This window comes from Balaenoptera borealis (genome assembly GCF_965194805.1).
Source record: "Balaenoptera borealis genome assembly, chromosome: 17".
Lineage (NCBI taxonomy): Eukaryota > Metazoa > Chordata > Mammalia > Artiodactyla > Balaenopteridae > Balaenoptera > Balaenoptera borealis.
In genome coordinates this window covers 2,933,165-2,955,524 of record NC_138876.1, presented here as the reverse complement: position 1 = coordinate 2,955,524, position 22,360 = coordinate 2,933,165, and the positions used below count along the sequence as shown (strand labels likewise).

At 45.2% G+C, this 22,360-nt stretch overlaps 1 protein-coding gene across 23 annotated transcripts in view; it reads right to left on the bottom strand.

Moving 5' to 3' along the window:
- The window catches only part of PTK2 (protein tyrosine kinase 2), a 253,329-nt gene that overhangs the window by 103,897 nt on the left and 127,072 nt on the right, over nucleotides 1-22,360 (bottom strand). For all 23 annotated transcript variants that reach the window (XM_082364623.1, XM_082364635.1, XM_082364613.1 and 20 more), the window contains 3 exons: nucleotides 13,664-13,718; nucleotides 5,233-5,373; nucleotides 4,645-4,722 (listed from right to left, as the gene is read on the bottom strand). In XM_082364623.1, coding sequence (XP_082220749.1) covers nucleotides 4,645-4,722; nucleotides 5,233-5,373; nucleotides 13,664-13,718 — 274 coding nt within the window. The remainder of the gene's footprint in view (nucleotides 1-4,644; nucleotides 4,723-5,232; nucleotides 5,374-13,663; nucleotides 13,719-22,360) is intronic.

Sequence of the window (22,360 nt, the reverse complement as noted above, 5' to 3'; positions counted from 1 at the left end):
TGTGGCCTCTGCCCTCATGGGCTTTCCTCCTCCTTCCCTGGCTCTCTTTCCTTTTCCTGGCTTCTCCCCTACTCAACCCACAAACGTTCAAGTGCCACAGGGCTCTGTGCTGGGCCCCGTTCTTCTCCCCAGCTGTGCATGGCCTACCCGGCGAACACCATCCAGTCCTGTGGCACAAGCACCATCTCCAGTCCTGAGCTCGGACTCAAATATCCAACTCCCTACGTGACATCCCCGCGTGGACATTGGAGAGAGACTGACCGCACACCCAGCACAGTCATGGGGACCCCCTTCCCCCTCCAGTCTTCCTCACTTCAACAAAAGCATCCCCATTCAACCTGGTTCCTGAGTGGAAATATGAAGGCACGATTACTGACTCCCCTCCTTCCCTTACCCCATATCCAGCCCAGCTCCCAACACCCAGAATCCGTGCGTTTTCCCTCCATCCCCACGGCCACCACTCCAGTACAAGCCACCGTCTTGCACGGTGCTCAGAATCCGTCCTGCAATTGTTTCCCAGCCAGTGTCCCTTCATCCGTGTTTGTCCTCTACACAGACAGCCCCCGGAAGCCAGGGAGGTACTTTAAAATGTAAATCTGGTCCTATTAAGTCCCCTGTAAAAACGGTATAATGCTAGCCAAAAGGAATCAAACACCCACCTGATCTGACCTCTGCCTGCCTCTCTGACCTAATTCCCCACCAGGACCTCGTCTTGATGGGATGTGCTCTGGTCTCACTGGGGCAGGGCCATTCCCTGGGAGTTGTTTTCAGCTAACCAAAGAATGAGGAACATGAATGAGGACCAGGGCTGTGAGAGGCCATATAATGTGCAGGAAATTCCCACATGGTGAAAAACTGTCTTGTGTCCTGAATGGCTTTCAAACGTCCTGGTGTTTTTTCATGCTGGTGAAAAATCTGACTCTAGAACCCACATCTATTTTGAAACAAAGTATGCTCTGCATGGAATTTTCCAGGAATGCAACTTAGGTGTAATTCAGGGAATATTACACTTTCCTGTCTTTGGAATGTTACTATGAGTTGCTCACCATTTTGGAAAAGGGCATCACCGAGGGCGAGGCTAGTCTGATGTTTGAGCTGCTGGCACAAGGTACATACACTGTCACAGAGGAGGCCTGAGGCTCCTTCTAACACACTGGGGACCAAATATCATTAAGTCAGTGGTGACACATGAAATGAGAAATATCTCAATTAGTTTCAGTAAATGGTTATATTAAAATATTCCCATTACTGGCATCTTACAATTTAAAAAAATTTCCAAAGCACAAAAAGAAAGTTGAGTTATGGAAATTATTGTATTTAACTTATTTTTTATTCCTTCTTTTAACCCATTGTTTTTCTGACCCATTCTGACATTATCCCTCAAGGTCGGCCACATAAAAAGAATAAATTTTAAAGAAGTACTTAAAGGGAACAGCAGAAGGAAAGAATAAAAATAACCAAAAGATATTAGGAAAAGGAAATCTGTGAAGATAAATACTGAAATTAATGAAGACAAATAGATTAATGCTATAACCCTAACCGCTAAGCCTGTCCTTCAAAAGCAGCTGAAATAAATCCTTTGCAAATCTGAAAAGAAGAGACAAATCCAAATAGACAAGCTTAGGACTGAGAAAGGATATAGAAATAAAGTTACTGGAAAGATCATAAGAGTATCACGAGATGGAACTCCATGGCAACAATTTAAAAATGTAGAGAAGCAGATGAAACGCTAACAGTATGAATTACCAAATCTGACACAAGAAATGGAAAACCTGAATAGATCTATTACTACTGGAGAGGTTGAAAAAAATGGTTAAACACCCACCATTGAAAAAGGCACCATGTGGTTACATAGATTGATTCTATCCACCTTCACAGAACACACAACTCTACCTTGACTTAAAATATTTCAGGCCACAAAATGATGAAAAGCCCCCTAATTCGCCTGATAAAATTAGTGTAACTTCTAATATCATGTCCTCATAGAGCTAATATAAAAAGAAAAGACTAGATTGATCTCACATAAATATTTGCAAAAATTCTATATATTAGCAAATATAATAAATCACTATTTCAAAAAAATAATATAGCATAACCAAGTAGGAGTTATTAAATGGCTCAATATCAGCACATCTAATCAAGATAATATAAAATAACAACAAATTAAAAGAGAAAAAACCAAGATCATATCATTAAGGCTGAAAAAGCCTTCACTTAAATTTAGTTGCCACTCCTAATAAAAATTCTAAGCAGAGAAAGGCATAATTTAGAAACATGAAAGATATTTCACTAAAGGGACTTTCCTGGTGGTGCAGTGGATAACACTCTGCACCCCCAGTGCAGGGGGCCCGGGTTTGATCCCTGGTCAGGGAACTAGATCCCACACGCATGCTGCAACTAAGGAGCCCATGTGCTGCAACTAAGACCCCACACAAGCAAATAAATAAATATTTTTTTAAAAAAAAGATACATTACTAAAACCCAACATCAAAAATTATCCTATTTAGATGACACACTTTTAACTGATAAATTAAAACCTAAAACAAGATAGGGATATCCTCTACCACCCGTTATTAAACATGATCTTCAAGGTGCCTGTGAATATGAGAACAGGAAAGAACTGCATAGATTAGAGAAAAAAGTTAAAACTATTCTTTTTTTTGCTGATTACATGATTACATACCTACAAATCTAAGATTCTAATAAAAAATGACTTATTAAATGAACAAGGTTGCTGAATATATGATAAACAACAATCAAGTATATTCTGCTATGCTCACAGTATGAATTTTAAATTGGAAATGCCCCCCCAAAATTTTCCCAATAAGGCCAAAAACTCTATAATACTTATGAATTAGCTTAATACAAAAAATCTACACGAAAAAGGACTATGACATCTTATTGAAGGATGTAAAAGAAGTCCTGAACGGGCTTCCCTGGTGGCGCAGTGGTTAAGAGTCCACCTGCCAATGCAGGGGACATGGGTTCAAGCCCTGGTCCGGGAAGATCCCACATGCTGTGGAGCAACTAGCCCGTGCGCCACAAATACTGAGCCTGAGCTCTACAGCCCATGCTCCGCAACAAGACAAGCCACCACAATGAGAAGCCCGTGCACTGCAACGAAGAGTAGCCCCCGCTCACCGCAAGTAGAGAAAGCCTGCGCGCAGCAAAGAAGACCCAACGCAGCCAAAAATAAATAAATAATTAAAAAAAAAAAAAAAAAAAAAAGAAGTCCTGAACAAATAGAAAGGCATACCATATTCTTGGACAGATAACTAACACCTACTTTCACAAATTAACAAACAAGTTGGAATCCCAACAGAATTTTCTGCTAATTCTATAACTTTGGTTTTGAAGGACTAAACAGCCAGTAACAGCCAGGAAAGTGTACAAAAGAAAAACGATATATGCAGAAAGTGTACAAAAAAAAGATGACACAGGGATGCAGCACCAACCCAGAGCAATCCCATCTGGATGGAATCGGTACAGAAAGAGAGAACTGTGTCCTTGGACCAGAACAGAGGACCCAGAATTAGATCACAAAGATGGCAGAAATTCAACTGAGGTAAAAGATACGATTACTGTGCTGACATGGCTGGCTGCTCACTGGGATACCAACGAGAAGAGCAACAAGGGGCCAATGACAGCAGCCAGCATCCTCTAAGTGCTTCCTCTGCGCAAGGCCTTCACCTCAACACTGCACACTCAGTACCCACTTAATCCTCCTACCACCCCTCTTAGGGAGTTGTAATTATTATTGCCATTTTGCTGACGAGGAAACATAAGCCAGCTGTGAAGAAATGGACTCAAAGTCACAAGGCCAGCATGAGAGTGACCCACTGGGAACCCCGGCTGCACACTCCAGAGCCCATCCTCCGGACACACCACAGGCCCACCTTGTACCATACACAAAATTCCACAGGGGTTAAATGCGAAAGGACAAAGAAAACCTTGCAAGAGAATACGAGAGACTACAAATCAAAGAGAAGACAGATAACGTCACAGGGCTTTCTGAAGAGGTCGTGCCACTTTATACCCTCAGAGTGTTATGAAACGTCCAGCTGTTCCACATGCCTGCCAACACCTGGAATCACACATCTTTTTCATCTCAGCCATTCTGGTAGATGTGTAATAGTATCACACTGTGCATTTATCTGATGACTATGAGGCTGAACGTCATTTCACTTATGTCTTAACTATTTGGACATCCTCTATTGGGTTGGCTGCCCTTTTCTTAGTGATTTTTTTGATCCTGGAAAGAGCCAGAAGAGGCTGTTTCAAAGGACATGATACAAGTACAAATAAACTTAAATTAGATGTAGAACTGAATGAAGAAATTAGTATCTAAAACTTCTCCAGATAAACTGTAACAACCCCATTCAGATCTCACCAACATATGTGCAATTTGTGTGATTCCTTTCCTTCCCGACTAAAGAATTTCAAAAACTTTCGACCTAGGCTGTCTCTTCCTTTCCTTCCCTTGAGCAATAAACGCTGTGAAACGGAAAGCTTTAATGGCAGAATAATGTCTTTTCCAAGAGAATCCTCATTTCCTTATTTTGATTCCCCTTTGTCCACAATCAGGTCCGACAGCAGGTATGTTCCACACAGGCCGCTCCCAAGACTTGTCCAAAGCACACTTACGTTGCAGCCCTTGTCTGTGAGGTAACTGATTCCTTCTTCGGGGCCAATCGCCAGCTCCACCGAAATAATCCAGCTTGACTTGAAGGTGAAACAGGTGACGGCAAAGGTACCAGAAGGAAAAAGATATTTTAGATAGAGAACCATGGACACATTAAAGGACCAAAGGGGGGCTGGACTAGCTTGCTACTGATCTTTGTAACCAAATAATACAAAATAGTTACAACTTCATGGTGCAGCATCTGCTGAGCCTAAGCAGAGACAGACAGACTGCGCTCATTCCAGTGGGTCTCAAGCCAATGGTTTCTTTGGGAAGATTATCTGAATAGGTAAACTAGCCCTTAGAGAACAGTTAATCAATGAATCGCTGGGCTGGAATAAAAAAAAAATCTTAGGCATGCTATTAAAAAAGGATGGTTTTAGTCTCACGTTGACACATTTTCTTTTTGTATTTTTCCCACTGTAAAATACTCTCATGTTGTTAAAAATGTGACAAATTAGATTTCAATCAGAAATTTAGATATACATGGATAAGAAAAAGCAAAAGAAATCACACCTAGTCCCACCCTATTTCCAAGTCCCCATACTTACACCAAGGGCACACTTGAAGCATTCTTTATCAAATCTGTACACTGGGGAGAGGATCTCAAAGAATTTCAAAATACTTTCTTCTCTATTAAGGTTGGCAAACTGTCTAAATGTTTGTTGGATCAATTTTCTTAGTGTTTTGGCCTGCATGATAAAATTACAAACATCTTTTTAGAGCCAACAATGAGTAAAGACCACAGCAATAACAGCCAACACCAAGGAACATTTCTTGTCCAGCCACCACTTAATACCACCTACGTTCACCAAATGTTGTATTTATCAGAGCTTTGTTTCTTTTTAAAAAAAAAAAAATTATAGTAAAATACACATAAAATATACCATTGCAACCATTTTAAAGTATACAGTTCAGCAGTACCAAGCTTTATTTCTTAAACAGAAATTGGTAAAGCAATAACTGGCTTATTAGAACATGTGGTAAACAGTTAGGCATTAAAAATATAAGGGCTATATTCGCATGTGACCTGTAGTCGGCAAAGGAGGGGACATAAAGGCACTCACACATCCCAACCTGGGAGGGGAAGTCAACACACCCTTTCTGAAGGCAATTTGGCAATAAGAAATCAAAAACTTTAAAACCACAACCTTTGAGAAATTATTCTTTAGGAATGATGAAAGAACTATGCAAAGATCCAGCAACAAGGAGGTTCAGCACGGAAGTGTGTAGAGTACCCCACAACCGGCCATGCACGCAGCAGTGTGTCTGCTACCCAGATGTCCTAAGACTGCTGTGCACATCCCATTTACTGCCATGAAAATCCGTATCACAGTGCTACATGAAAAAATAAGACAAGGCAATCTGTTGTACTGTAGATGCCTTTCAAAGGAGAGCACAGGATACGGGCCTCACACAGGCGGGCACACGCACCAACACACAGTGAAGACAAACCAGCCATGCCTCTCTTCTCTGTGTAGTGGGATCACAGGTGATCTCTGGGTGCCTTTTCACTTATCTGAGTTTTCTATTTATAAACCATGAGCATCTGGATGGTGGAGGGTGGCGAGCCCACAGTCCATGGTGTGCCAGAGAGAGAAGTGTGGCCTGAGGGGGCCAGCGGGCAAAGGATGTGTGATGGATGAGGTCTGGGGAAGGGGGCAAGAGGATGCAGGCCACAGGAAGCAACTGGGTCCACCCTGGTGAGATGCAAAGCCCTGGGGCGGCCTGGGATAGGAATATTGTGATCCGACATAGGTTTTAACAGGAATACTCTGGCCGCTATGTTGGGAACAGTATGAAGGGAGCAGGAGAGATCCAGTGAGATGCCACCAAAATAATCCAGGCGAGAGGTGATGGGACCCAGGCACTGCTGCACAAGTGTAGAAGCAGAAAGGAGTGAGTAGTAGTCAGATTTCAGACCTGTTTTGAAAACAGAACCAACAGGACGTACTGAGAGGTAAGAGTTACCACTGAACTGAAATGGCCAAGACCGGGAGAAGCAAGGCGGAGGAGGGTCTTAGAGAATAGCAGGGGCTGCCTGAGCCTCAGTGTGAGATGCACACAGACAGGAAGCAAAGCCAGGAGACTGGAGACAGGACAGGGCGGGGATCTGGAGGGGCAGGGACAGGACCTCATCCCATGGCGGCCTGCTCATCTCAGCAGTCAGGGAAATGGGAGCAGGTGAATCAGGAGGGGGTGGCATACTTTGGTGGGTCAGGGCAGTGACAGCCTGCCTGGAGTGGCCTGAAGGTACCAGTGTGGTCAAAGGATTGCTGGATCTGGGACACCGCAGAGTGAGCTGGACAGCTAGGAGCTGTGGTCAGCGGGGGATCCAGTTCCAGAGGGGCTGCAGTTACTGGAGATGAAGACCAGGGCGCGAGGCGGCGGCGGGCAGAGAGCAGGCCCTAGATAACCTAGGGCCGGTGACTTTTATTTCAACAGCTGGCTCTGCTCCTGCAGAGAAGGTGTGGGGGAGAACAGAAGCAGAAAGACCGGCGCCGGGCACGCATGGCCGCCTGGATGATGCTCGAGATGGCAGGGAAAGCGGGAAGTCGACACAACTCGAGTTTTGGGTGGAACAAGCGGGCAAACAGAAGGGGCGGGCTCCGGGAAGATAAAGTCACGTTAATTCTGAACGTGCCTGAGATCCGCAAGTCTCCCGATCTGAACCACTGAGCATAAAGCTGGATATAGACCCGAGCTCAGGAGACAGCAGGGCTGGGTCAGAACGTTACCGTCTCCAGCCAACGTGATTACAGGCATGGGGCCTGATGACTCCCACAAATACAGTTGCCGCAGGAAAGAAGTGCGGGCCAAAGCCTGCTTGGTAGGCCAACACTGGTTTTAACCAGGGCTGGGGTTCTGACAGGTGAGCCAAGTGTGGAACTATAGGCAATTGGAAGAGTATCAGTTATGGTTTTAGATCACAGGAACTAAACTGAAGAGAAGCAAAATGGGTTCAAGGGCAGCAAGGCTTGACTATCAGATGTTACCTACAGCATGAGTGGTTGGCCTTGGACACTCTGTAAACGAAAAGTCTGGGACGCGTGGTTTGGGGGAGAGCCGTCCAAGCTCTGGCCACGAGCCCAGAGACTGAAAAAGGCCACTCTCATCACAGCTGAGACGGCATTTAACAGCTGTTCTGACTCCAGGCTTTGCAAACACTCTCTGCGTCTCCTCTTGAGCATTAGAACCACACACGTGCATGTGCCCACCTGAGCTTTCCACCTGAAATTCCCAGACACCTGAAACCTGGCGTGCCACCAAGAGAACTTGTGACTTTCTTCCAGGCCTGGTCCTCCTCATCTCAGCAAATCTCCCAGCGGCTCAGAGACAGAAACCTAGGCGGCAACCTTGACCTCTTTCGCCCACCTCTCAAAATCCACTGCACTGACACATCCTCAAAGTGCTTTTCCAAAAGCCACGTTCTTTTCTCTAAGCTTCCCAAGCAGGAGCCCCGCTCTTGCCTTGATTTCTGTGATGGTCTCCCGTGGATACAGAATTCTGGTAGAAGAGAGACTAGTGAAAAACAAGGAAATGGAAATACCTGTGATGTGAGCATTATACGTAGTTAGTTCTCTATTAAGTGTGTAGAAGTAACTCACACGTGACAGGTAAATACGCGTACGTGTAAACATGAAATGCAACACCTTACGGTCCCTGCTCATCCTCGTTCTCCTACCGAGCCCACGGCACAGGCGCTGCCCATTCCGCGTCTCCTTCCCTCGCTGTTGTCCCCCGACCCACAGCACCTGTGGAATGGGTGTGCACGGGGTCAACTAAACTGTGCACCTGACCACTCAACCTGCCGGAAAACTTGAGTAACTGGGCAAATCGGTTTGAAAATAGTAACTGTGCAGTGTTAGCAGACAGACAGCCCGAGCTACAGTTTCACGCCTCTGTGTCATCCAGCTGACTCTGTCAGTTTTCCGCATGCTGCTCTGCCTGGCCCCTCCCGAGTCCTACACGTCACCCGGCTAAGACAGGAGGTCACACTCATGAGCGGCAGCCGCAGGAGCTGCAGGAGGGAGCGCGCCCATTCAGGGCTACTTCCTGGGACACAGAGCCACACCCCGGCTCCCCGCCCAGCAAGGGCGGGCGCACCTGGCCGGGAGTGAGTGCCTGAGCTTTCTTGGGGTCTCTACTTCAACGTGGCCACCCAAGAGGACTGAGATTTCCGGCCTGCAGCAGCCAGTGTTGGGCAGGAACTAGAAAACCCTCGCTATCTGAAAGGAGCCCCAGATTCGTTTCTAAGAAGGATGCCTCAGAAAGCATCAGTTCTTTCCTCCTTTCTCAGTAAGGAAAAAATTCCACAAAATCTGACTTCCTAGAATCTCTTGATATTAATCAATACACTTCCCTGTTTATAGGGTTTCAACATCTGCTTTGTGTTTGCCCAGACTTAGGAAACAAGGCATCTATCAATGAATGCTAGTCAATTTTAAACCAATTTATATAGAGAGAGAAAACTACTCAAAATGAGGCAGTATTATTAGGATGAATCATCGGAAATTGCTGCTATTCAGCCTTCTGAACAACAAAAATAATTTCATATTAATCAACCCAATATTTATCAGATGCTGCTAACAACAATGGATTCCGAGGGCCTCCTGGATGAAAAAGTTATAATGTAGCGCTAAAGAGAATATGCAAAAAAAGAGGAGCAGGCTAAGAAACATTAATTGAGGAATTATCTCCCCACCTACCAAATGCTAAACATAGATACGGTAACAGTGCATGCGAAGTGTGTGTTTTTTAACTGACGTGTAACGTTGTATTAGTTTCGGGTGTACAATGTAATGATTCAGTATTTGTATATACTGTGAAATGATCGCCACAGTAAGTCTAGTTAACACCCAACACCTCACAGAGTGACACATTTCTTTTTCTTGTGATGAGAACTTTTAAGACATACCCTCTTAGCAACTTTCAAATATGTAAAACAGTGTTGATAACTACAGTCACCTCACATCCCTGGGACTTACTTTTATAACTGGAGTCTGTACCTTTTGAGCCCTGCACCCATTTCACCCACTCCAACCTCCGGCAGCCATAACCTGTTCTCTGTATCTAGGAGCTGGCTTTTTTTCTTTTCATATAAGTGAGGTCACACAGTATTTGTCTCTCTCTGTCTGACTTACTTCACTGAGCACAATGTCCTCAAGGCCCATCCACATTGCTGCAAGTGGCAAGATTTCCTTCTTTTTATGGCTGAGTAACATTCCATTGTGTGTGTGTGTGTGTGTGTGTACGTCTGAAGCGTGCTTTTTTCCCACCCTGCTTACAGGAGCCCAGACCGGACGGACACTTCTGTGCTGACACCAGGCCTCATTCTCCCTGGCACGCAGCAGACGCCAGGAGTTGGTCGCTGAATGACTGCTGAGCCAGGCACTTCCGTGCTAACCACAGGGATGGGAATGATGACTAAACTAAGTGCTCCCGAAAGGACCCTAGGAAACCACTCTATTACTTTGAAGTACAGATACTTCAAAAAACTGATACCTATTGATCTTGCAACATTTCTAGTTCTGAAATTAGATTTCTACTGTGAATTATACTCAAATAAGTTGAACTTTGGCTATTTTATTTGCAACATAATTTGAGATTTACAGAAGAGCTTCAAAGACAGTACGGAATTCCTGCCCTTCGCCCAGCGCCCACCTCCCCCCTACCCCTGCCCTGGAAGTTAACATCTCACACGACACTGGCACATCCGTTAAAATTAAGAAACCAACATTGGTACAAGAGTACTTGCTAGCTGCAGACTTTACTCAGACCCCTTGGTTTGCCCACTGACGCCCTCTCACTGCTCCAGGACCCCACACTGCATTTACTCATGTCTCCCCATCGCCCAGCTGTCAATTTTGTAGACTATCCTCAGGTTGGGATTGACTTGTTTTACTGGTACAGTGTTTTTAAAAATGTGCCTCTGGCACTACTAAGATCAAAGAGTCAGAAAATTTAAATATCTTGTAAATTATTCTTAGTAATCGGGCACATACACCCCAATCCTGTTTTGCAATCAATCAATCATAGCTTAAGTTCCATCAAATATAAGGTAAGCTTTCAACCCTTCAATGTGAGCATTAACTACAAATGATCTTCTAGAAATCTAGATATGAAGGGAAAAAGGCATATAAAACAAAATGGCCTTTGGAAAAGCAAATACTAATTGGTCTAGCCATTCTATAGGGCTAGTCCGGGAGAAACAAGAAGCTGATGTGAATTTCTTGTTAGCTGAAGTTTCACTGGCAATAGTTTTGAAGAGGAGACTGTCTGAACACAACCTAATTTGTACTGTAGCTGTTACACACCTATGGGTATACGTTTATGTCAGTCATACCCACAAGAGTCTGATGGCAATCAGTTGAAAGAATTTACATAGAAGGTGAAAAAATTTTGGCACAAGGATATGAACTACTGATTAAGCTATTTAAGAAGCCAAATATACATTATTTGTTTTACAAAAGTATACTGATTTCCTTTATATTAGAAAGCATGTGAGAAGTGAAACACTAGACGAATCTGTACCTAAGAAACAGAAGCTAAAAAGTCAATTCTCTTCTCCCTGCTTGCATCAAAATCAGCAGCAACTGAACCTTTCAGAAAACACAAGTGCTACCTGTTTGGCTCGTGAAGTTCTCTCAAGCTCCACAGGGTCAATCCCTTCCCCTCCACTCCCCGTGCGCACAGGGCTCAGCTACCACCGCGTCCAGGGCTGACACTGCACACCTTGATTACCTTAATCACCTCCAACCCTTCTTGATTGGAGTGTTTTTGCTTTCGATCTGTCCTCCATGCTGCTGTCAGGTTTATGTTCTAAAGTCCAAAAGGTGACCATGTCCCTCCCCTGCCATGAAACCTGCCATGAACACCCAGGGCCCCTACGTGCTCTCATCTGAGTACTGACGTCCACACAGGTGACCGCAGTGTCTGAGCTCTGGTCACAGGGCTGACCTGACTGCCAGCTGGAGCCCAAACAGCAGCAGAAGCGCATCAGGGTTGGCAGCAGGGTCGGGATGAGGAAGGCCGGTCAGGCTGGGTCCTCAGGGACAGCCTGAAAGACACCTGGAGGGGACAAGTCCTGTGCAGGAACGGGGGCGTTTCTGGAGTGACAGCAGGGGCCGAGCGCGCTGCCCAGGGAAATGAGCTTCTCCAGCCTTCCGATTCTTCTGTCTTGTGAAGGAGCATCCCCTGCGCTATTCTCACGCCTCCTTCTACACGGTACCCTCTACCTGGAAAGCGCCTCCTCTAAGTCCAGTCATCTTTCAAGTGGCCCTTAAACTTATTCATTCATTTTTTCACTTAAATAAGATTTACCGAATGTTACTGTGTGCCCGGGATTATGCCAAACACAGGGTTTAGAGCAGAGAACACAGCAGATGTTATCTTTGTCCTCATGGATTTTAAAATATAATGGAAGCAGGCAGACAAAATGCAAACAAGTAAATACCTAGTAATTAAACCCTGAGAAAGTAAAATTAAAAATTAAGATCCTGAGCAGGACCCTAAGGTAGAGGATGTTTCTTCAGCCCCCCTTGGGGAGGTGAGCAGTCTGTATGGGAGAGGACGCCGAGGCTGAGCTTTAGAAGAGCCAGCAATGGGGGACCTCCCCAGGGCCTTCTCACCTCGGCTACACTTACACCATGGCACCTGTGACCTGGACCTGGGGTGGCTTGTTTGGAGTTTGAGGATCCTTTTTAAATACAGAATAACTTCTTGGACTCCCAAATGCCAGCAGTCATAACTCCTGTGATAACTGCTTATCTACACACGGCTCTAAGGAGACTTCGCAGTAATTCTCAGGCCACCCCGGGACTAATGTTTGAGCACCGATGGTGCTACTAATGTGATAAAGCCATTTTCGTATCCTTTCCTGCTTTTTACTTTTACCCTGGGTGGTGCACTTCTCTGTCCAATGATGGGGTGAATGCCCCGAAGAACGGTGTCTTACACTTGTGAGAGTCTCCCCCTGGGTCCACCCAGCAAAGGGCAGGCTGATGCATAGGGTGGGCTTCTGTGCCCACGCCAGGGCCTCACTCTCCAGGTCAAACTGAGTCCCAAGTGATTCAAGGTGATCGGGTCAGAACTTTCACCAAGGCAGGCTGGCTTCCGAGCCAGTTCTCTGAACCCCTGTGTTCTGTCTTATCCCACTTGGGCCTCAGTGAGTGGGACGGTCTTCCACATGGCTGCTCTAGTGTGGAACATGTCCTCTGTGATGAAAAGTCAGAGCCGTTAAGAGCCACAGTTTATAAACTGCACTGTGACAGGTGCTTGTGGCGGTCATTTATACATATACACACACTCATCTGCTAAATAGCCGCACCAACCCTATAAAATATCATTTTCTTCGTTGTGGAAATAAGAAACCAGGTCCAAAACCATGAGGCTAGGAAATGGCAGAGCTCATCTGAGCTGGACTCTATCTTGATCCAAAGCTGCGTCCTCACACCACACTGGACCATGTTCTGGATGGGCTGGGGAACCACACCTCAGGTCCCCGGTGTCCCCTCCCCTGCAGTGGGAGCTACAGGCAGAGACAGGAACTGGTGTTCTGCAAGAGTTACTAACGGGGAGGAGTGCCCTTGGTCGAAACAAGAGAAGACAGACCTTCAGAACACACTTCTACGCGTGCGCACGCACGCACGCTACAGCTGCCACTATGGCTCTTTTACGTACCGCTTCTTTACTTTCGTGTGTCAAAATACCCAAGACCGTAAAGACTTAGGTGATGAGGACCGCTGTGAACGCAACTTTCTGGGTGTTGTACTTAGCCGGGTGCACTCACAATCAAGAAGCGAAACCATGGTTTTCTGGCAGAATGCTACACCTTTAAAAATCTACTTGCCATCAGTATGACTAGAATAACTGCCAGCTTTTTATATTATGACTTTTACACATAAAGGAGGAAACCACATACCACGGGGGAGGTGTTTGCCTAGCACGGTCACCTATTACGATAAAGCAGACTCTAATTACCTTGACTGAATCCAGTAAACTCCTAGGAAAAAATCGCTTCAAACCAACATCTTTTCTGAAATATAAAAAGAAGTGTATTAACAAATAACACCACCAAATCAATGAATAACATGACATTGTCACAAGAACATAAAAGCAGTTTATTTACCCTTCCACACGTTATTCGAGAAGGAAATAAGTATAATAAAGCTCCAATGTACCCGCACAGTCATGAAGCAGGTGAGACAAGTAATTTTCTAGATCTGTGCAGGAAACACCGATACAAGTTGGTTTAGGTAGAAAGTCTTTTTTTTTTTAAGCCTTACTATTGCAAACCCTCTAAAATATTGCCTCTTTGTAAATTACAACATGTAAACAAACTGTGCTTCTCTGAACATTGTTTGAAGGTTAGCCTTATAAACCTCGATTCCAACTGGGTAATGCTGTATTTGTATAGAAAGTAGACTGGCCTGATTAGGGAAAGATCTGGGATATAGCAGGGAAGTTTAAATACCTTAGATTAATCCTAAAAGTTGACTGTTTTTAAAAATAAACTTTTTGATTAACATTAATCAATGTTTATAATCTCAGTTTCACACAGGAAACAAAACAAAAAAAGAGAAATTGAGTGAGTGGCCTAAGGTCAAAAAGCTGAATGTGTGGAAATGCTGAAAATCCCAGTCATTTTCTTTAGATCAAGCTACAAAATCAATCATTAGTAACAAGAGCCTCAAAGCATTCCGGCCAAGAAAACCGATGGAAAGAATGGCTCACTCTCATTTTCTACTTACTTTGGGTACTAAGTGAGCCAGGCTTTTGGCCACTAGAGGGCAATCGTGCACTAGTAAGATGAAATAAAGCCTCTAGACATGAAAGATTATCAGGAGACACATGGAAAATATAAAAGGATCAAGAAGGAGAAAAGCGAAATACAGGTACCTTTTCAGGATTACATAAAAAAGTAAAATGAATATAAAGTATATTAAAAAAATAAAGCAGGGATGACGTCTTCACACGTAACTGTAAGTTAGCAGGTATTACCAATGAAACCATAGAAAGCATGTCAGAGTTTATATGGTTGACTCTAGATCCCAACGTTTTAACCCCCTATCCCATACTCTACTAGTTAGCACCTAAACCGGCGAACTCCCTGCTAAACGCTGGTCTCAGTTCTCACACTCTTCTTCACTCTGTGATGATGATGACGGCCATGTTCACTACACCCGTACAAAATCCTTCCTCAGCTCCCATGACACACAGTTTTCTGGTTTTACTTATCAGCAAATTCATACAACTCCTGGCTTTCCATTTATTTTTCTAACCACTTTTGTTTATAACTTCCCTTCCTTATCTTTTCAGATATGAACAGGGAAAAGTGTCCACCCAAGTTCTTCCACTTTTTGTTGCCTCCTAAAAAGACAGGAACTTTGCATTTTAAGGATTTGGGTGCTAATCACTATGGGAAGTAGCAAAATAAGCACATAAAAGATAAACCAACACCCTAGAATCTTAGAGGCATTATTCCTGAGCATTTTCTTCCCTATCTTCCTTTGCAGGCAGCTATTCCATAATAAAAAGAACTTATTTTCATAGAGGGAGCTCTGCACTGGAATCCTGGCTTTGCCGTAGGAAGGATTTGGCTATGCCTTCATGCCTGTCAACCTCAGTGACCCACGTGTAAAATAGGGATGCTAATCCCTGCTGCCAACAGCGGTGCTGAGGAGACAGTGAGAATGTGTTAAGTCCCTAGAACTCTACACGGGTAGTTCCCCTTCCCCCGGAAACACCCGGGACGCCCCTCCCGTCTGGCGAGAGTCTGGTCTACAGGCCTGACTAGCCGTCGTCTTGAGCAGAGGGAGGCGTGACCTGATGTTGCCAAGAGCAGACATGCTGTAGGGAGGAGGGGAGGACACAGGCCGGAAGGCAGGCGGGAGGGAGGCTCTGCCGGGAGCCCGGAGGAGGGCGGTGGGAGGGAGGGTGGGCAGCAGAGACTCAGGGATGCTCTGGACGCAGAGCCAGCGGCGCTGAATGAAAGGTGACAAGGGAAGGCTGAGGCACCAATAAGAGGAAGGCCGGGGGCCCGGGGGTACCTCCTGGGACTTCTGCTTCTGGCGAGGGGTCGAGCAGGGTGCACGAGACCTCCTGGTGGAGATCTCAAGGAGGCAGCTGGCCACGGAAGTCTTTGGATGGGGGGGCAGGGAACACCAGGGCCAGGGATGGCCTCTTCCCCACGGTGAGACCATCAGCTGCCACTACTCAACACCGCTCTGCGGCTATCGGTTGGCCAAAAAGTTCGTTCGGGTTTTTCCATAAACTATTACAGAAAACCCAAATGAACTTTTTTGGTCAACCCAATATTTTTCTTAGAGTTCAATGGAAAGTAGAAAATTTATCATACTCATTTTTGTCACAAATGGAAAATTAAAGATGGACCAAGGGGGTTGAATTTTTCTGTGTGAAAATAAAGCCTATTACCAGGTGTTACTTTTACTTCCAAGGTGAGGACAACTCCATTTAAGGAAAAAAAAGCTAAGGCCAACTAATGCTTAGCAAGTATGCAGTTTAGTTTTTCCAACTACTTTTGAGTAATAATGAGTCTGTAACACCTGCCCATACATTAGAACCCTTTAAAATGGGACACATGGCAAGTGAGAAAATAAAAATGAGGCTAAAGAACACAGAATCGCTGGGAGAATTCCATACCACCACCACCCCCCTCCACACATTCTGATTTAACTTTACCAAGAAGCCCATCTACGAGGCTTGGCGGTGGAGGACACTGGGAAACACCTCAGGCGCTGCGCTCACGGTTTTAGGGAAAGCCTCCTGAGACATCTGCATTCAGCACTCTCCAGGAAGCCTGGCAGGGCCACACAGGCTGTCCCATCTCACACGTGGCCACCTCCCTCCAGCCCGTGTCGGGCACTGGCTTTCGAGGAGCTCTCTGATGGGCAGCAGGCTAGCTCTCAGCTTTATGTGACACAAAACTCACTTGAGCCCAAAGTCTGCACAGCCGTGAGGTAAGGTGAACAAAACAGTAAACACTACTGATGTAGCACAAACAAAATAAAACTACTGGCCTTTATAATGAGGCAATTCTTTACTATGTAAATAGTTACCAAAGGGTAGATCCTAAATACAGGTAAACTCATTTGACTAAAACTAGCTTTCATGAAACTTTTAGGATACAGCCACCCCCCAATTCCCAAACCCCAGTATCAGGCTGTCAGATTTCCCACGTGAGCTCAAAGGAACCTTCTTAACCCACACGCGCAGTTAACGAGATATTAATATTAGGTGAGAACGCACTGTCCACAAGAGTAGCCCCATGAAGGATTCACACTTAAATTAGCTAAGGTTCAGTTAACAATCTAGTTCCCAGATGCACCGGCTCCACTTCAGGTGCTCAGGAGCCACGGGGGCTAAGGGCGCCCCCACTGGCTGGGAGGACAGGACACTTCACAGCCTAGGGCGCTGCGATGGTGGCGTGGGCTTACAGCAATGAAATCTCGGCCTCGGCTCCCTGGGCCCCGGGGCTCCTCAGAGAGGGCGGTGGGCCCGGCCACACAGCCCCACGGGGACAACCACGACCACCTGCGACTCCCAGGGGGCCCGCTCAGCAAGACCACCGCGGATCCCGCAGGAGGGAGTGGGGGCCAGACAGGAGCCTGGGCTGGGGCTGCCCGTGCACGGGAGCAGGATCTCCCAGTAACTCTTCCTCCGACTTTTCTCTAAGATGCAACTCACTCTGATTTGAGGCTTCAAAGAAAGCAAGCCTGTTGTACTCCCCCGCTTCCCCACACTGGGCACCACTTTAGGTATGGGGGGGAGGGGGAGAGGGGAGTCACTGCCCTGCGGTCTCTTCCTTGGGTGAGACACTGACCCGAGCTGTGCAAGCACATGACAGGCACCATCAGCACGCTCTCAGAGCCCGGAAAGTTACTCGTTGAGATTTGGGGTGTCTGGGGCTTAAAACTGTATTTGTGATCAATTTTAAACCAGAATTTTCTTAGTTAACGTTTAATTTACCTCTGTCCTTCTAATGAAACGTTCAGACCACTGCTGCCTGATGAGGCCGTCTTGCTCTTTCCCTTTTGTTAAACCTCAGAGCTCTGCCTTCCCCCCACGACTGTGCCATCCTCCTGCACCCCTGACCACACTCGCCGTCAGACGGTCCAGGCAGCAGGCGCCGCTCCCCGCATCAGGGGGAAGAGGCACCATCCAGCGGTTCGCACCCCACACCAGCTCCCCGATGAGCTTTCTAGAGCGCACTCGGGTACCGCCTAGCTACTCCCAGCCGGGGGCCTTGTCCTGCGCACACGTGCGTTCACGCCCAAAACCCATGACACAGCAGGCCTTGGAGCCCTGAGGCTTGAATAGCTTTATTTACATACATTAAGCTTCTTATAAGTGAATTCTCAGGTCAAGTATAAACTTATCTCTCCTTCGGCACTACTTCTGAGAAGATTCAGACCTTGTCTGTTGGCTTTAACTAATTAATACTTTGTGGACGTAACTCTCATAAATTTAAAGCTCCAGCAAAAAAGGCAACCAAAAACGACTTTAAAATAAAACTATAACGCACGTTTTCATACAGTATCCCTATCTTATCCTCGCCCCAAAGCTCTCAAGAATTGAGTATCATTAAGAATATCACTGAGATCCTTCAACCTCTAAAATGATACCTTAAGCCTCTTAAAAACTGATAAAACTTAGAATTCTCTAACTTCAATGGAAATTGCTGTTTGCTTCTTAATGATCCTCTCCTTCAACCTGAGTAATGAGAAGTCATCTTTGGCCAGGTACACCAGGTGATGCTGCCTTCCTCTCCCGGAGCCAGGTGTGGCCATGTGACACTGTTTCAGCCAATGTCATGTTTCAGAGTGTTTCAGCACTACATGCACTTATGTGTCCTTAAAGGGGGCTGGGAGAGAGAGAAGAGGTCCATCTCTTCCTCCTTGTGACAGGTAAGGTCAACCAGCCATCTTAGGCTACCAGGTGGCAGCTATGGGTGACGGTGGCAAGACTCAAGGGGCCTAGTGCCCTGGTGATGAGGAGCACTGACTGCCCGGCGCTCGTTGTATGCGGAAGAGGAAGTGCCTTCTGTCTGAGGTAAGCCGCTGTCGATCAATTCATGCCAAATCTGTGAGCATCCCCTTCACTGATAACTTATTACAGGCAGCTAAAAAACGCACTAGATTATTATTGACAAGAAAGACGATTTTTAAAAATGAATGAAAATAATGCACAATTAGAATTAACCTCAGCTAATTTTATATCACAAATTTATTCACTGAGGAAGTATCGATGGAATACCTAATAAACATCAGACACTTTGCTAAGTGCTGGAAGTATCAGGAGGTCCCTACATCAATACAGCTTAACTCTAGTAGAGAAGAGACACAGTTACACAAACAACTACAGCAAAATACATTAAATGCAAAGATGATTAAAAATGAATTTTTTAAAAAAGCAAACCACTTAATAAGGAAATGAGCAGAACTGAAAAGTTACGTGATTCATTTAAAATAATTTCACAGTATAATTCTGTACGTTGAAGAAGAATCATTGGTACATAAGATTCTTCCTTCTACAATATCACATTAGGAACCATAATTTTAACACTGTATTATTAGCTTATTTTGGTTTCATCTGTCATTGTCAGCAATGCAGTTTTTAAGCTTAAAACATTTTTCTTAACATATCTCATCTGACTCCCGTCTCTGATTTACAAGAGGCGTGAATAAAAGAGCCACCCGAGTACACTCCAGAGTGCACCCTTCAGGGTAAGACCCCAGGAGGCCACGTTCTGGGCCTGCGGCTGGAGGTTCACGGCGAGTACTTCCCCTCTGCCTACAGAAGAGGCACCTTGGTCCTACCAGCGTTGGAGAGACATAGAAAAAAGAGACTAATTAACTCTTTAGTTGGTTTAAAGAAAAAATGCAAACGTTTTTAGATAGTGCTTTTCCCACTCTCCTAAGTTGGGCCTGATTATTTATTGCATAATTGAAAATAGTTATTCTGAAATGTGGTAAAGCTGAAGGAGTTTTCTTCAGTACATTATAAATTACAGAGACTGTCCATACATTTTCTGGTGAAACTAAGCAACTATATGGACTATTTCACAGTTTTTCTCCTTACTGGCAAGAAAAACCAGAACCCTAAAATAAACTAACAAGAAACAAGTAATATTCTGCATTCATGTATAATTCTTTTCCATACTGAGAAAATATTTACACTTCTAAGTGGCTCTAGGCTACTAGCAAAAACCAGTAGGAAAGGGTAATGCTGACCCCCCGAGGCCCTGGCTGCCGGTCGCCGGGCAGGACGGCCTCGGTGTGCTTGGAGAACCACTTCCCAGCCACACCTCGTCCACAGCCCTGGCTGGGCCTTTTCAACAGCTGTGTGGAAGACAGAACCCAGGGAACAGTACTGAGAAAACATCACGATTACACTAGAATTGCTAAGGAGTAAAGAATCTTCACCTTCCAAGAACAAGGTGAAATAAAGAAAACTACAAGATGACAAGAGCAGAATTTTACCACCAAAGACACATATAAAAGAATTTCTAAACAATATACTTTAAGAAAAAGGGAACTGCTATCAGAAGACAGGCTGAGCTACAACAACGAATGTTTAACCAACACAGTAATAAACAAGTAGGTCTGCAGGACCCCACCCTATACACCCGAAGTGCTGGAGGTGAAGAGGGCTGACCCAGTGCCGCCCGCAGGCAGGGATGCTGGGCCTGGACTGAGCTGGGACCTGAGGGGGGGTGAGTTGTGCCATTCACTCCCTGGCTCTCGTCAGATGCCCACTCCAGAGGCCCACTCAGCAGTCTTGGGCCACCAGGCTTTGATTCAAGCCACTTGGGAGCTTGAGGAAGTCAGAGGAACAGCAGAAAGAGACAGTCCAGCAACCCTAGAGTCACTGTCAGATACAGAGCACAAAACAGCTGGCATGAAAAGCTTGAAGAAATAAACGGCACAACCACGTACGTGAGCAACAGAGATTACCAGGAATGGAGAGCATATTACATCACAGGAAACTGAATTTCTGGAAGTGAAAAATATAAGTGGTGAAGTGAAAAACCGAATGGACAGGGTATGTCAAGAAGACACTACTTAAAAGGGAATTAAGGATTTAGAAGACAAATCTAAAGAAATCACACACACACTGCCACAAGAAATAGAGATGAAAAATATGAAAGATGTTAAGAGGTATAAAGGCTGAAAAAACATCCAGTTGACAATTAAAGAGATAATGGCATATATTTTCCAGATGAAAAACATGAATCCACAGAATCAAGAAAACACATCTTGTTCCAAGTTGGGCTTATAAAAAAGAAATCCAAGCCTAAGACATGGTGAAACTAGAAAAGACCAAAAACAGGAGATTGTTCAACTTTTTGTATGTTTATAGTTTCTTTCTAATAAATGACTGGAGAAAAATGATGTTACACTAGTCCACAGAGAAAGTCTCAACAAAAGCCAAAGAAGCTCTTATCACAGAGACCATACTCTCTGATCATACTGCAATTAAGCTAGAAGTTAATTTTAAAAAGAAAGTCAGGGCTTCCCTGGTGGTGCAGTGGTTAAGAATCCACCTGCCAATGCAGGGGACACGGGTTCGAGCCCTGGTCCAGGAAAATCCCACATGCCGTGCAGCAACTAAGCCCGTGAGCCACAACTACTGAGCCTGCACTCTAGAGCCCACGAGCCACAACTACTGAAGCCCGCATGCCTAGAGCCCGTGCTCCGCAACAAGAGAAGCCACTGCAATGAGAAGCCCGCGCACCGCAACTAAGAGTAGGCCCCACTCGCCGCAACTAGAGAAAGCCTGCGCGCAGCAACAAAGATGCAACTCAGCCATAAATAAATAAATAAATAAATAAATAAATTTATTTAAAAAAAAAAAGTCAAAAAATATCCACACATTTGGAAATGTAAAAATAGAAATAAATCCACAAAACTTTTAGAACAAACATTAGGTCTTGAAACGCAAAATCAGAATGAAAGTAATGGACAGATTTTACCACGTTAAAAAAGAAAAACTTCTGTATGATGAAAAGCTATATAATCATAGTTAAAAGACAAACTGGGGACTTCCCTGGAATCCACCTGCCAACGCAAGGGTCACGGGTTCGATCCCTGGTCTGGGAAGATCCCACATGCGGCGGAGCAACTAAGCCCGTGCGCCGCAACTACTGAGCCTGCGCTCTAGAGCCCGCGAGCCACAACTACTGAGCCCGCGTGCTGCAACTACTAAAGCCCAGGCACCTAGAGCCCGTGCTCCGCAACAAGAAAAGCCACTGCAGTGCTCACTTCGGCAGCACATATACTAAAATTGGAAAGATACAGAGAAGATTAGCGTGGCCCCTGCGCAAGGATGACACGCAAATTCGTGAAGCATTCCATATTTTTAAGCAGCCGCATAGCACAGGGAGATCAGCTCAGTGCTTTGTGACCACCAAGAGGGGTGGGATAGGGAGGGTGGGAGGGAGATGCAAGAGGGAGGAGATATGGGAAAATATGTATACGTATAGCTGATTCACTTTGTTATAAAGCAGAAACTAACACAGCATTGTAAAGCAATTATACTCCAATAAAGATGTTAAAAAGAAAAAAAAAAAGCCACCTCAATGAGAAGCCTGCACACTGCAACAGAGAGTAGCCCCCGCTCACCACAACTAGAGAAAGCCCGCACGCAGCAACAAAG